The following is a 14,071-nucleotide window of genomic DNA, read 5'->3' on the forward strand; positions in this document are numbered from 1 at the left end:
CATTATGAACAAGACTAAACTTTTCGTCCAACACTGTAAGAGAAATTGGGACTTCCCCAAAATTTTCAGTTGACTCCATCAACCCTGTTCACGGAATGAACCCGGCTACTGCAACGTGACGTCAGCGACATGTGATCGCAGTAGCGGGTCATACGTGCCAGATAACTTGTGTTGTCCCCCGTCTCTGTTTAAGGTAAGATAATTTTAGACAGTTCACTGTTATTCTTTACAGTCTAAAATAATCTAGACTTACTGAACCGGATTTCTTTGCAAGAGGAGTAAAAGAGGCAATCTACATCAGAGCCCACAGACCTATCTTAAACAGAGACGGGGGACGACACAAGCTATCTGGAACGTATGACCCGCTACTGCGATCACATGTCGCTGACGTCACGTTGCAGTAGCCGGGTTCATTCCGTGAAAAGGGTTGATGGAGTCAACCGAAAATTTGGGGTAAGTCCCAATTTCTCTTACAGGGTTGGACAAAAAGTTTAGTCTTGTTACATGTAATAATCCTGTGGTCAGTCTATATTGGAATAAGCTTTAGAGGTTAAGGCAAAAAAGTTGTTTATTGTGTTTTCAAAGATGTCAATTCCATAATGGTTGGCTTGGAAGGGATGCATTTCTTTTATCTGAACCGTACCTGTTATGACACAACACCAACATCTTCTAATTATAAAGACAACATCTCAAAATTTCTAATATTTGTATGTAATCAACATTTATAGTAATTTTACACACTAATACCATACACAAAGTAACACAGGCTTTGAGTCAATTCAACTTGCAGGACCAGTACACTGGTCGAAGTCTTGTTGGCATTGAGCGCTTCACTTTATATACAAAATTAGAGGGTAAAATTATTACAATCTCAAAACTTCATTTTTTTTCTTTAAAAATCACTTAATGTTACTCTGAACATCAAGCAGAAAGAGGAACACATAGATTTAGGGACATACACATGCATAGAAGACTATAGAGACTAAGTAGAGTATGAAAGCATCACAGTTACCCAATGCCCTTTCCGTCCCAGTATATCGTGTGCTCCCAGAGGTGCCCGATGATTGGTGCGTCGGCCCAGGAATGCTCGCCGTTCAATCCGATGCGTCCGTTCTTGTACACGACAAGGGTGAAGGACTTGTCGAACCAGCGGTCGTAGGTTTTCCCGTGGAGCAGGGACTCCGCGTAGTTTGACACCATGGTATTGTCACCATCCTGTATGCAAATGAACACAATAATGATTATTACAGGTTTGCGATAGCAAAACCTGTATTGTTTCTCATACATGTGTAAGCTGATCTGTTTCACTTCACAGTACCAATTTTCTTTAAATCTTTTCTGAAGCAACTATCATGTTAGCACACAAAAAAAAAATACTCAAGCAACTGGATAGAATTTTGACGAACAATGGATGCTGTCTGAAACGTCTGTTTCAAAATCTTATCCAGTTGCTGGAGTAATTGTTTTTTGGTATATCTTATTACCTGGATGTCTAACCTTCATCAACGTATCGTGTTAGTTGTTTTAGTTCTCCAAACTTCCTCTAACCACTCTTCTATAACTTTATTGACCCATCAATTGATTGCTTCTGAAAAATATTGAAAGATACACCATTTTAAACCCATAAATTTAAAGCCCATTTCCTTTCAGCATTCACCATTGCATTGTCTTTGGTCTTAAGAGTTAGCATTACACACCAGTAAAAAAAGTCAGCTAGTTTTTTAAGGATTTTTTGATAACCACAACCAAATAAAAGACATTGATGCCTGTCCTCAGTCTGAGAGCACATACCCCTACAAGGTCATTTGCCTTTCCAGTCATTTCAAGCAAGTCTTCGGTCTAGTTTGTCCGTCCATTGCAAGCAGACGAAAAGAAACATTGAGATTATCAATAAGTAAAATTGCAAACTTTCTAGAAGCATTGTGTGATATTCTAACATTTCTTGGATTGAGGCATGGGATATTTTGATATCGAAGTTAAGTTACGTCAATTTCTTTCCTACGATAGCTCATTAAGTAAAGGAGTACTAGTGTCAAAATAGAAAGAAGTTTAAAAAGGAGAAAATAGATTATCCTTAAGTTTATTTTAGATTAAACGTCTTAAAAGTCTTACCTTTGAATCCTCCAGAGTTCTAAAACTCTGCAAATCCATTGTTTGCAACAAGGAAAAATAAAGCACAACTGGTTCAAATTTGGTAGCTTATCATTTCAGTGATGGCTAATTTTTTCCATGCCACTTCCAAAGAATGGGTAGATATCATACATTCAAGGTACTAACAGTTACTATGCATTGCATGTTAATATGTGATACTAAAAAGATTAACATATATTTATTCAAACCACCCTCCTGAAAGCAGAGCCCCTATCGGTCCATTTGTTAGCTCGCTCGCTTAGGGGCCCTGCTCTTTAGCCCCGGTAGACACGGTTCTGGCAACGTCGCCACCAAAACAGCTTCAGCCAATCAGAGGGTTTGCTGAACCTCATCTAGAGCAAAAGCCCAAAGGACGCTGGGAAGCTATCAACCAATCAGGTTACGTCTCACATCGTTAATAAGGTTCAGAACAAATGAACCGCCAAATTGTGCCAAATAAGGGTAGCTCGTTAATTATTCATGAGCAACTGTCAGTAATGTCGCCAGAACCGGGGCTAAAGAGCAGGGCCCCTACACGAGCAAGCTGATGAATCGAGCAATAGGGGCTCCGCTTTCAGGAGGGTGATTCAAACAGGCAAAAACACAACAAAAAAAAGGGTTAAAGCACAGATTAAATCAAATTATGCTGACATGGCAAAGGAATTAGCTAACTGCACAACTACTTGCAAGAACAAGAAGCACTTTATAAGCTCAAACTCAAAGTTCACCAAAAAAAGAACCTCCTTTACCGTATCATAGTCTGCTTCTTCTTCGTCAAGGGTGACAAAGAAAGCCGCTTGCTCGATGGTGTCCAGCGAGGACTTGTTCACGCCCTTGCTGAAGAACTTCTGCCGAGCCTTGGCCCACGGTATGCGATCACCAGCCGTCATCGCGCCAAGATGGGCCTCGCCAAAAGCAGGCTCCGACTTGTCAAGCAAAATCTTCTCAAGTTGCCTGTAAATTATAAAGTATTACATTAAATTGTAACAGTTTCTCTGCTATCTAGTTAATACACAAATCTTTGCGTAGTGCTGCATACCGGTACTGTGTACCAGTACTGTACCGTAAAAATTGATTAGGTACAGGTCCAAAATACTGGATCATGAAGGATCATGAAGTACCGGTACTGTTGAATATAAATACAAATGTATGTGCTTATTTTGTTACTGATCTCCTGACCTCATGCAACACCAAACGTGACCAAAGTGACACCCTGGAACAGCGTAAATAATATGCAACAGATCATTCAGGCAGGCCGGGAGTTTTGATAGTTAGACCAAGGGAGTTTGGCGGTAGGAAAACTAGTTATAATCTTTGAAAAAAGATACTGACAAGTTGAAAACAGTTTATTTATGTTTCTGTCATTATTGAAGAAGTTCAGAAGAAGACATTAATTCTTAATTTTTCAAATTGTTCAGGTACAGGTACAGGTCCGGATCTGTACCTAAACCTCTGTGGTACCAGATCTGATGTTACGTTTAGGTACGCAGCACTAGTGTATACCCCTACTGGAGAGCAAGTGTTTGAAGAAAGTTGTTGGTACTTACGCTTGGATCTCACATGGGCGAATGAGCTGACCGAGGAAGTAGACAGGTAGTTTGAAGAAGCGTCCACTGTGGTAGACCACCACGTGCTTACTGTCATCCCAGTGGCGAAGGGAGTCTGAAGGTAAAAATACATACAGAATTGTAGTCATTATCATAGCCACTGCTAAAACGTTAGCTGCATTATAGACGTGCATATTCCAAGTTTAATGTTTGAAACAAACATGTCTCTCTGAATTTTTGGCTGTCTATACTGTAGCTTTCTTTGGGCTCTTTATAAAAGATATGACCTACATGTATAGGGTATCAAATTCTGATAGATGTTTGTTTTGTTTGTTTGTATTGCATACCCGGTAAATCGCATGAAGGTGTAACACACCAGGTTTGTACAAGCTGCATATCCGGACAGAATTATATGATCCACTCACACCGGGAAGGACCCATACTCTTTTCGATAAGTGTGTTGGGTTCCTTAACGTGCTTGAGGTGTGGCTCTCCTCAAACACGGGACCTCCATTTCACGTCCTATCCGAGGGACGTCCCTAACCGAAGCTAGGTACACATTTTCACCTGAGTAAAGTGGGGAAAGTCGTGTAAAGTGCCTTTCCCAAGGGCACAACGTCAACGGGACAAATCAGGGAACCCCGGATTCGAACCCGGTATCTCTGGGTTCTGGGGCCAAACCCCCTGTCACTACACCACCGGGATGCCACATTTGTTTGTTGTGTTTGTCATTTTCAAAAACAGTTAAGTTGTTCACCATGTTCACCCCCAAAAGATTAGCCTTTGTCCTGTTTCGATTACGTTTAATCTTGAAAGTTGTGGTGGTTTTATCTTTTATGGTTTTTGGAGTGACCTCTTCACCACAAATTCACGACACTGCAAATAAGCGTTTTCAATGAAATTACTGCTTGACTACAGAACTGTGTCAACTGCGAATTCAAACCACCGCAAAACCTTCTTTCCTATCCAACCGTGAAACAAAAAACACAGCGAAGTAAGTGAATTTACAGTATCTAATATCAAGACACATCTTATTATTATTGGGTAGGCCTAATACTCTCTCTTCGCAGCCAGGGACTGAATAGCGAGGAGCGCACAATTGGCGGGGCTAGATCGCAAGGGTCTGTAGCAACCGCCAATTGGCGCGCAGGTGTCTTCAATACGATAATTGCCTCATGTGCGGCCATAGGACTGAAGGTTTTGAACCACCTACATGTACACCAGGAAGGACCCCTACTCTTTTCGATAAGTGTTGTGGGTTCTTTAACGTGCTCGAGGTGTGGCTCTTCTCAGACACGGGACCTCCATTTAACGTCCTATCCAAGGGATGTCCCTAACCGAAGCTAGGTACTCATTTACACCTGAGTGATTTTCATCATAATAAGTCCATTAAGCATGTACAAATGAAGTCAGCTTCTCTCATTCTCACATTCTCAAAACGTGATAGGTTGGAAGAGACAAGACAACCTTATAATTACCTGTCTCAACTCCAGGGATACGTGTGGTGTTGAACATCCTTTCATACTGCCAGGAGCACAGAGGTACGGCGTTGGACACCAGGATCTACGTGGTAAATTCAAGATGGAAACCTTAACTATTAATTAAGTTTGATAATGGGACTAGACAGCATTTGTAGATGGCAAGAGTTGGAGTGTCAAACTTAAGGATCATAGCTTTTTCTGTAATTTTGTCCCACACTTTTCATATTTGTCATGGAGGTCATGTTCATCATGTTGTTCTATACGCACACAGAAGGGGACAAGTTGCAAAGGAGAAAATAATGAAGAGACCAGAAGAATGTATCAGCAAACGCAACCCCAACTGGACAACACATGTGTGTAGTGGTGCGTACCTATACATGTAAACCCGAGTTTAGGTTTAGGTTCGGACTCGAGTCCAGAGGTTAAGGTTCAGGTTCGGACTTGAAAGTCCGGACTTGAACCAAATTGAATGGAATATGTATGCTACAAATATTTTTTTCCCGTTTCATGTGAAATTGCATATCGGCATATATTTTACATGCAATCTGAAAACTATAATATGTGGAATTATATACAGTCAGCAATTAATGCAGAAGTTCAGTTATAAACACAAAACAGCAATGTTTTCATATTTTTCCTGTGCAAATTTCATGATCTAAGGAAGCTTAAAAAAATTAAGATGGTTTAAATCAAAAAGGAGTGTAAAAGCGAGAGATTTTTTTTCAAGTCCGGACTTGATTCCAAATGTTTAGGTTTTTTTGGACTTGAACCTAAAGGTTAGGAACAGGTCCGGAACAGGTCCGGGGTTTAGGTACGCACCACTATGTGTGTAACAGAATGTGTAGATCACAGGCTAGGGTGAACTTTTAAAGTTACATTAGGAGTCAAAACAGAAGTCAACACTCCAGAGGAACAGAGATGGTCTCCAGAGACTGAACTGCCAAAGAGAAGTGAAGTGTCATATTTGTGCTATGATATTATATTTGTGCTATGACAAGGGTTTGAAAAATTCCCAAAATACCACAGCTACCAGGCACACAAAAACTGTGTAAAATCATAAAAAGAAAAAAAAAGGAAAAAAGAAAAACATACCTTAACCATTCGCTGATTACATAATAAAAGAAACAAAAAATTAATAACCATGCAGAAGTATAAGATTTGAAGAAAACTAAACCAATAGCGAGAAAAACTGAGAGAAAAAAAATTACTAGTCTTTTTGACACTTACAATGCATGTACAGCAACTGTTCTAAAAATTCAATGCCATGATTTTCATTTCAAAAGGATAGAAAAAAAACAAAAAAACAATAACATTTGTTTGTTTGTCAGTTAATAGAAATTGCCTTGGCTGATACATATATTTCTACTGACAATTGCAAGCACTGTTACATTGCACTAGTATTGAGGAAACTTACGGGCCTGACTTCCTCTCGGGCCAACTGTCTGCGGAACAGCAGCATGGAGTAGATGACGTTAGCGGCGCGGGCGGCCTGGCTCTCCGTGGGGTGGATGTAGATGGCGTCCATGGCGTAGTAGTTACTGTTGACCATGATTGGGGAACGTCCTCGCAAGTACACATACTCTTCCCACCAGTCACTCACCTGCAAGTGAAGGGTTGTGTGTTTTTTACACAATACAAGTCCTAAGGCCACACCATTCTAATTTCTTGGTTAACAGAATTTTTAAAAAAATTGGTAGATTGGAAAAGCAGTGGTAGAATTTTTTTTCAGTGTTCTGCAATATTACAGAATGTCAAAATTTTCTTGCAATTTCAAAATATTTTCTACAAATACACATGCCTCCATACAACATGTACAACCTTCTCAACTTAATAATGACTTGTTAACATCATATCTAGCTTTGCAACATTGCTGTAATTCTTTATTCTCTCACTCTATCTTTAATTTTTACTAGCAAAGTTTGAAACAGGAATAACATTGATAGGGAAAATTGCAACAATAGAATTCAATATCAATCAAATCAAATACTAGTTTTCCTTTTATAATTTCAGTATTGTGTATTAAAATCAAAAACAAATTCAACAGCCTGCCTGATAAGGAGGACAATGCATTACTGTATATCCTTGCGAGAAAAACGTTTTCTGATGCGTAATACTAGACCTGTCACACAGCCACAGCCCACAGAAAAAAAATTTTAAAAATGTAAAATTCAATCGCAATCACTGTTTTATTGCACTAGTATTGAAGAAACTTATGGGCCTGACTTCTTCTTGAGCCAATGTACATGTATGTAGTCTACTCTTTGAAATATAAGAGATGAAACTTACGTAATTGGTGGCCCACCAGGACTTGAGTAGGAGGTATCTCTGCAGTCGCGGGCCCAGGGATTCTTGAAAGTCCGTCGCCAACTGTTCCATCTCCTTGTACTGATCGTCGGTCATGAGAGGCCGAACAGACTTCAGGTAACGACTGACAGTGCCCTCAACGGTGGGCAAGGGGAGTCGAGGCAGTGAGGCTTGGTAGCTGTACAGTAAAGGCTTCCTGCCGGAAAAGACCTTAACAAGGCCCTGGAAAGAAATAAAATAGACATTTTCATGAAATGCATTCTAGTACGGCACATCCACGTCTTGTATGACAGCCAACGAAAGGGTATGTCACCCCGTAAAAAGGGCGGTATAACCCTGTCGTAGCAAAAGCATGACGACTGATGATGATTCTAGTACAAATGTACTGTGATTTCCATCTATTGTTGTTGATGAAGATTTCTAGAAGTGTAGGGACAGTGAAAATCCCTAGGAGGAGCTGCTATACACTCCCTGCTGTTGATTGCAAGTTGCAGGTTTCCCGCTTGAAAATATTTTCACAAAGGCCTTGTAATATGTCACTGCAGGGGGACTGTGTATCACTAGGGGGCGCAGCTGCACTGGAGATTCAGCCTCGCATAAGATAACACATGCAAAATTTGCTAGTAACTGTAATTGAAAATCCCACAGCCATGCAAGGAAGGTGCCAGGGCCTGGTAACAAAAAGAAGGCAGTCTTGCAAACAGCAACTTCTATATCATGCAGGGACAATGTGTATCACTAGGAGGAGCCACTGCACAGTAGGTTCAGCTTTGCCGAAATATAATTCAGCAAACTTTTAAGGTAAAACGCAATTTCATTTCAATTTTCAAGATACCTTCTAATAACTGAGTTCTCAATCAAGGTTCAGAACACACAAAATTCACTACTAATAGATAGATGGATAGATAATTAGATAAAGAGTGTACGAAATCTTTTAAAATCTATATACAGACACGTATATGTAGAGTTAGTCAGTTTTAGGACTACATGTAAGTGACCTGTAAAAGTATCTTACCAGCCAGATCTTGGACACGAGGGAGAATTTCCCATGAGGTTCGTACATCCACCCGTGGTAACACAGCAGCAGTTTGAGCATGTAGCGCAGCATGTAGACCATGCCTATCCACAGCACAGTGGAGAAGATGACCACACTGATGTACAAGTCTGCCGGGGCTGCAAAGTAGTTGCTGCAAATACAGTCATCATAAATATGATAATCAGAGATCATAGCAGACTTTCCCACAGTAGGGATGTGTACTAGCCTGACTAAATCGCGCTCCTAGCGGCCAGCCCAGTGGAGGGACATTAACCTCCGCCAGCGAGAGCTTGTGTAAACACAGGCTAGGATGTGTACCAGTACCTACATTGTAGTACTGGGTACAACCCACAGGAGTGCTAGGAATGTGAGTGGTGCAGAATATTCTTTTTGTGTCATACCCTACCAAAAAATGTAAATTTCAAAGAGAAATGCACCAGAAGTTGAGAAGTTTTTTTTTTAAATTGTAAGACTATCAATTCTAACGTTTGAATCTGGCATAACATTTTCAACAAAACCGCAAAGTCCATGGGAAAGAAGTATACTATAACTATAAGCCTGTGAGATAGAAATAGAAGCTCATGGAATACTGTAAAATTATCCGAACAGTTCGGAACACCTGTATCACAGCCCAGGTACTGATGTATGACAATATAAATTACACAGAACCATATCTAAACTTTAAGCCAGATAATCTTTTTTTTACCTAGATCATAAATGATAATTTTTCTAGCTACATGAAGATCATAGATGACCTAACTTCCAAACGGTTTTCCCTTACAACTGACCTTAATCCTAGGCGGTCCTGGATGACCTGGATCACTCCCATGGAGGGGTCAACTCGCATGAAGACAGAGGCGAGGACGGCGATCAGCACCACAAACCAGCTGGTTGGGCTAGCCGGGTACAAGCCTGTCAGGAAATTGTTCTGGAAAAACAACACAAATTTCTTTTTAGACAACATAATTTCAACATAACATGTTGTTTAGTTTGTTGATTAGGTCCACATCACATTACGAAGGCACAAGGCGCCCTGAGCATTTTATGAGGCTTGAAAACTGGAAATATTCTAGTTCCTGTAATCTTAATGAAATTGACAATTAATGCCACTGTTTACCACATTTGCGTTCAGATTTCTTATCAAAAGTGCGCAAAAACGGCTCAAAAATAATCTACATGGTGATCTTTTAGTTTCACACGCCTACTGTAAATACTGTAGGTACCATGGCGCCACCCACCTCCGTCAAAACGTAGAAATGCAAAATCAAAACATAAAAAAGCAAATATTTGACGGACATGCAGTCACTCTCTCATTGGTCAAAACGTGTAGTGATAAAAAAAAAATCAGAATGCTCTACATTTGTATATCATATCCGGTAAATTTTCATAGTAGTATCCAGTATTTGATTATACTGCTGCCGTGGTCCCTGACACAGGGGTGGGCAGCAGTCGGCTAGTATATTGTGGCAAATGTATTGTAAACATTTAGAAATTGCAAATGCTGCTTTAAGATTCGACTATGGATTGAAAGTACATGACTGTATTGTAGTTTCTAACAAATGTTAGTCCAAGCTTAAAAAGTCAAAGTAAACTTTTAAATACAATAAAAAAAACATTGAGACTCTATTTCTCATGGGTCTTTAACAGACACCTTATAAATTACATGTACTGTACAGACTCATACAGTATCTAATTCATCTTTCATGAAAAGTAAATCTTATAGTACCTTAAAGCGAGCAAAGCGCTTCTTCCAGGAGCGGACTCCCGAGTAGTAGATGGCACGCAGCGCCTCATTACTGATCCTGAAGTCGACGCCTTCGGGCGTGATCGTGAACTGGAAGGCGACCGCGGCGTGAGCTTCCGCCATGATGGCAAACCCAGTGGTTCACTGTATACCTACAAAAACAAGAATGATTATAAAATATTTCTTATAATTTAAATAAATTTCTTTGTCAACGATCCAAGACTAACAAGTTACAACAACTGCTATAAACAGGACATTTGTTTTCTAAAAGTAAACACTTCTGCTAGCAGGGTAACATTAGGATATCTGCCGTATGTGATCAAAGTCCAGATTTGAACAGACCTATTCAAGATTTTTCCGGTCCTTTCCTGTACAATGCTGTAACTTGAAAGTGCCTTAAAAACTTTAGCTTTAAGTGTGCGGAGATTAAATTTCGCAGGCATGGTTGAAACAATGATTTAAGGCGGGAGACAAACAGAACAATAATTTTTCGGTGGTTTTAAGCTTGTAGTGAAAATTAAAGTTGACCATTAAAACAGCAAATTACATCATGTTGTTTTGTATACAATGTACACCAGGTGACCACGAACATTCCAACATTTTTACAGTATAGCCATTTGTAGCTACATGCAATTTGATTGAACAACATAAAACCTCTACAAAAATATGTACATGCAATGCAGTAAACTCATTATGTGGTATGTGGGGTTGAATTAGGTCATTCATCAATGTGTCATTCTGGACCCAAAATTGATAATATTCTGGAGAACAAAACCTTTATATGAATGACAAAAATCAGTCTTAGGCATACATGTATTTGGTGCTTGTGAACTTTGAAAAAGCAAACTGCACAAGGGCCACTGATAAAATCTCCTTGCTAAAACCATCACAATTGACACTACACTTGTGTGGACAACATATTAAAATACTAGACAGTATACAAACTTAGAACTTGAAAGGTGCATTGGAACTTGGAAGGTCCCCTAGCATGGGCCAATTAGTAAGTTAGTCATAATCAATGTCCATGTTAGCTAGATAACCAGTTCCCTAATGTTTTGGCTTTTCGGGACTGGTACATTCAAGATCTTTCCGGTCTACGTGCACTACGTATACGGCACGGTATACACGTACCCATCTAGTTTGAACAAGAGTGCTTTTTTTCCGACCTCTGTACCCTTAGTTATCAACACACATATGGGCCTGGGGTTGAGTTCGGTTACTCACGTGTGACCAAAGTCCAGATATGAACACACACAGACTGAACTTTGCCCCTCACATGAATGCCAAGGACTTTGAAAAATGCAGACGACCCTTTTGTGTTCAAGTATGCTGAAGTAACCAACGGAAGAATGTTCCCACCCCCACTTTAGGATGTTGTCCTTTTGAGCCTTTGACATTGTGGCATGTGAATGTATCTACATCCATTTATTGCGTATCTGTACATGTTTTACTGTACATACTAGTACATTATTTACTGAAAAAACTGCCATATGTTGGCTAGTACATGCACTAAAACTACATGTACTAGTACTTTAGTGGCATCATGTGGCGCAATCGGTAGGGTGTTTCACTCACAACCGAGAGGTACTGGGGTCGAAACCCCCGATATGCCCCGATGTTGTGCCATTGCAAATTGGGAAAGGTACTTTACACGACTTTCCTCACTTCACTCAGGTGTAAATGAGTACCTAGCTTCTGTTAGGGACATCCCTCAGATAGGACGTTAAATGGAGGTCCCGTGTTTGAGGAGAGCCACACCTCGAGCACATTAAAGAACCCAACGCACATTTTGAAAAGAGTAGGGGGCCTTCCCGGTGTGAGTGGTTCAAAACCTACAGTCCTATGGCCGCACATGGGGCAATTGTCGCATTGAGGTCACCTGCGCGCCGAATGGCAGTCGCTACAGACCCTTGCGATCTAGCCCCGCCAATTAATTGTGCGCTCCTTGCAATTCAACCCTGGCTGCGAAGAGAGAGTAGTTGGCCCATCCAATAATAATAACAACGATAAAAGTGACCACCTCTGCATAAAAAAGTGACCTTGTCATTCATTGTGAGTGTGACCACTTTTGGTGGTCCCTTACATAGATTATTTTTCTCATTGACACATTCAAGCATTAATCTTCTCTATAACAGCCACCATGGCGCAAGCAGCAACAAAATCCCATGCTTCTTCACCATCTGGATCAAATTCTGTGGATCCTAGGGCCCGAGTTCGATCCTCAGGGTCGACTCGAGCTCGGACATGTTGTAAGGGATTGCATCGTCATTTCGGATGGTGATGTCAAGCCGGCGGCCCCGTGTATGAGGGAACTACAGGCGTTAGCCTCAAGCGTCAAACCTCTGCACGTAAAAGAACCCAACACACTTATCGAGAAGAGTAGGGGTGACCCGGTGTGCTTGGCCAAAAGTGTGAGCCGTAGCGAAGCCGCATTGTACTACCACTACATAGCTACTTGAAAAAGCATCATACTTCACCTCAAATGAGGATGCCTTGAAACAAAACAAAAATAGCAGCCACCAGATTCATTGTGATCATTTTCGACAATGTCCTTGACAGGTCTTTATACCGTATACAGTACGTGTAGTACGTGACTGTAAAAGGGCGACCACCAGTGCACATACATGTCTACATGTATATACAGTAAGATTACAAAGTCCATCGTAGGTGGGAAACAGTACAAAGTCTTTCAACCTACAGTTCAGTAACTCCGCGAACAAACCATAACAGATCGAAGTACAAAAGGCCAAAAGCATGTGGATAAGTATGTTTGCAAAGGTGTCTGCTAACGATAGTCTATGTTTGCCAGGTGTCAAAGGCTTGAGTATACACGTGACACGTTCATCAAACATTGTAATGACGCATTTCCCGTAGTATTGTTGGGTGTGTAGAGGGTGTGTTTGTAACGTGCCTCTGTACAGGAAATAGACTCTGAGAATGGAAAACAAACTTGCTTCTAACTATGTTTCTGTGTATTTGACAATTTTGTAGCAACAAGGTAGCATATATGTCATGCTTTCATTTCTACTTTCATATCTACGAGACACTAATTAAGAAAATGATTAAAAGGTCGAATATGATTTACAAGGTCATGCAAAATACATGGTATCGAATCAGCACTTTGCATATATCAACAATGTTGAATTTTGAACGGGAATGCACTACAAACGGGCTTTAAACTGGAGAGGAGAATATTTTCTTTAAATTTTTGTTTTCGTTTATATCTGGAAGATCCAAAAAAAAAAAAGAAGTAGGAAATAGAATAATATCAGTCAGTTGAGTGTCCTTTTTCGAGCCCACCGAAGCATTCCGACTAACACACATTCATTCCCACCTCTTAGTAGCGTTAAAAAAAAAAAAAAATGAAGATGTTTTTGGCAATCCGAGTAAAGTTAATCAACAGATACCCAAACACAAAATAAAGTGACCGGCTCCTGTAATAAAACACGCCCCCCTCCCCACCCCGTACCTACCCACAAAAATCACATCCGCACCAAAACAACGCAAACCAAAGACGAATTCCGCACAAACCCTTGATAAAATCAAACCTACCTTCTTACTGGACACGCCTTGGGACCTGTTTTTGAAGAAAAACACGGTAAAAACGGGTTTTCTGAGGAAACTTTGCGAAGAGACGTTTCAGACGATACGTTTGCCGGTATGACGTATCATCACAAGGTCACCCTGTCGTGATGCACTATGGGAAGGGTCACCTCCAGGACATGTTTGATGACGTCATCAACATGAAATCCCTTGGGATCAATCATGGTGTCAACACTTCTGATTGGACACCATGGATCAATCAAGGAAAAACCTCGTTGATTTAATT

General features: G+C 40.5%; 1 protein-coding gene across 3 annotated transcripts in view; it reads right to left on the reverse strand.

The window, feature by feature from the left end:
* The window catches only part of LOC136422023 (carnitine O-palmitoyltransferase 1, liver isoform-like), a 36,850-nt gene extending 22,920 nt beyond the window's left edge, over positions 1 to 13,930 (reverse strand). The window contains exons 1-11 of one of the 3 annotated variants that reach the window (XM_066409634.1): positions 13,795 to 13,930; positions 10,225 to 10,394; positions 9,287 to 9,426; positions 8,478 to 8,649; positions 7,445 to 7,684; positions 6,573 to 6,758; positions 5,156 to 5,240; positions 3,678 to 3,792; positions 2,880 to 3,084; positions 1,792 to 1,839; positions 1,013 to 1,215 (exon numbers count right to left, since the gene is read on the reverse strand). In XM_066409634.1, coding sequence (XP_066265731.1) covers positions 1,013 to 1,215; positions 1,792 to 1,839; positions 2,880 to 3,084; positions 3,678 to 3,792; positions 5,156 to 5,240; positions 6,573 to 6,758; positions 7,445 to 7,684; positions 8,478 to 8,649; positions 9,287 to 9,426; positions 10,225 to 10,365 — 1,535 coding nt within the window. In that variant the 5' untranslated portion in view covers positions 10,366 to 10,394; positions 13,795 to 13,930. Of the gene's footprint in view, positions 1 to 1,012; positions 1,216 to 1,791; positions 1,840 to 2,112; positions 2,140 to 2,879; positions 3,085 to 3,677; positions 3,793 to 5,155; positions 5,241 to 6,572; positions 6,759 to 7,444; positions 7,685 to 8,477; positions 8,650 to 9,286; positions 9,427 to 10,224; positions 10,395 to 13,794 lie in introns of all 3 variants that reach the window. The other 2 variants (XM_066409635.1, XM_066409636.1) reach the window with 2 other exon arrangements.
* Positions 13,931 to 14,071: the final 141 nt, after the last annotated feature.

Source organism: Branchiostoma lanceolatum, chromosome 16 (genome assembly GCF_035083965.1).
Source record: "Branchiostoma lanceolatum isolate klBraLanc5 chromosome 16, klBraLanc5.hap2, whole genome shotgun sequence".
In the NCBI taxonomy this organism is placed as follows: domain Eukaryota; kingdom Metazoa; phylum Chordata; class Leptocardii; order Amphioxiformes; family Branchiostomatidae; genus Branchiostoma; species Branchiostoma lanceolatum.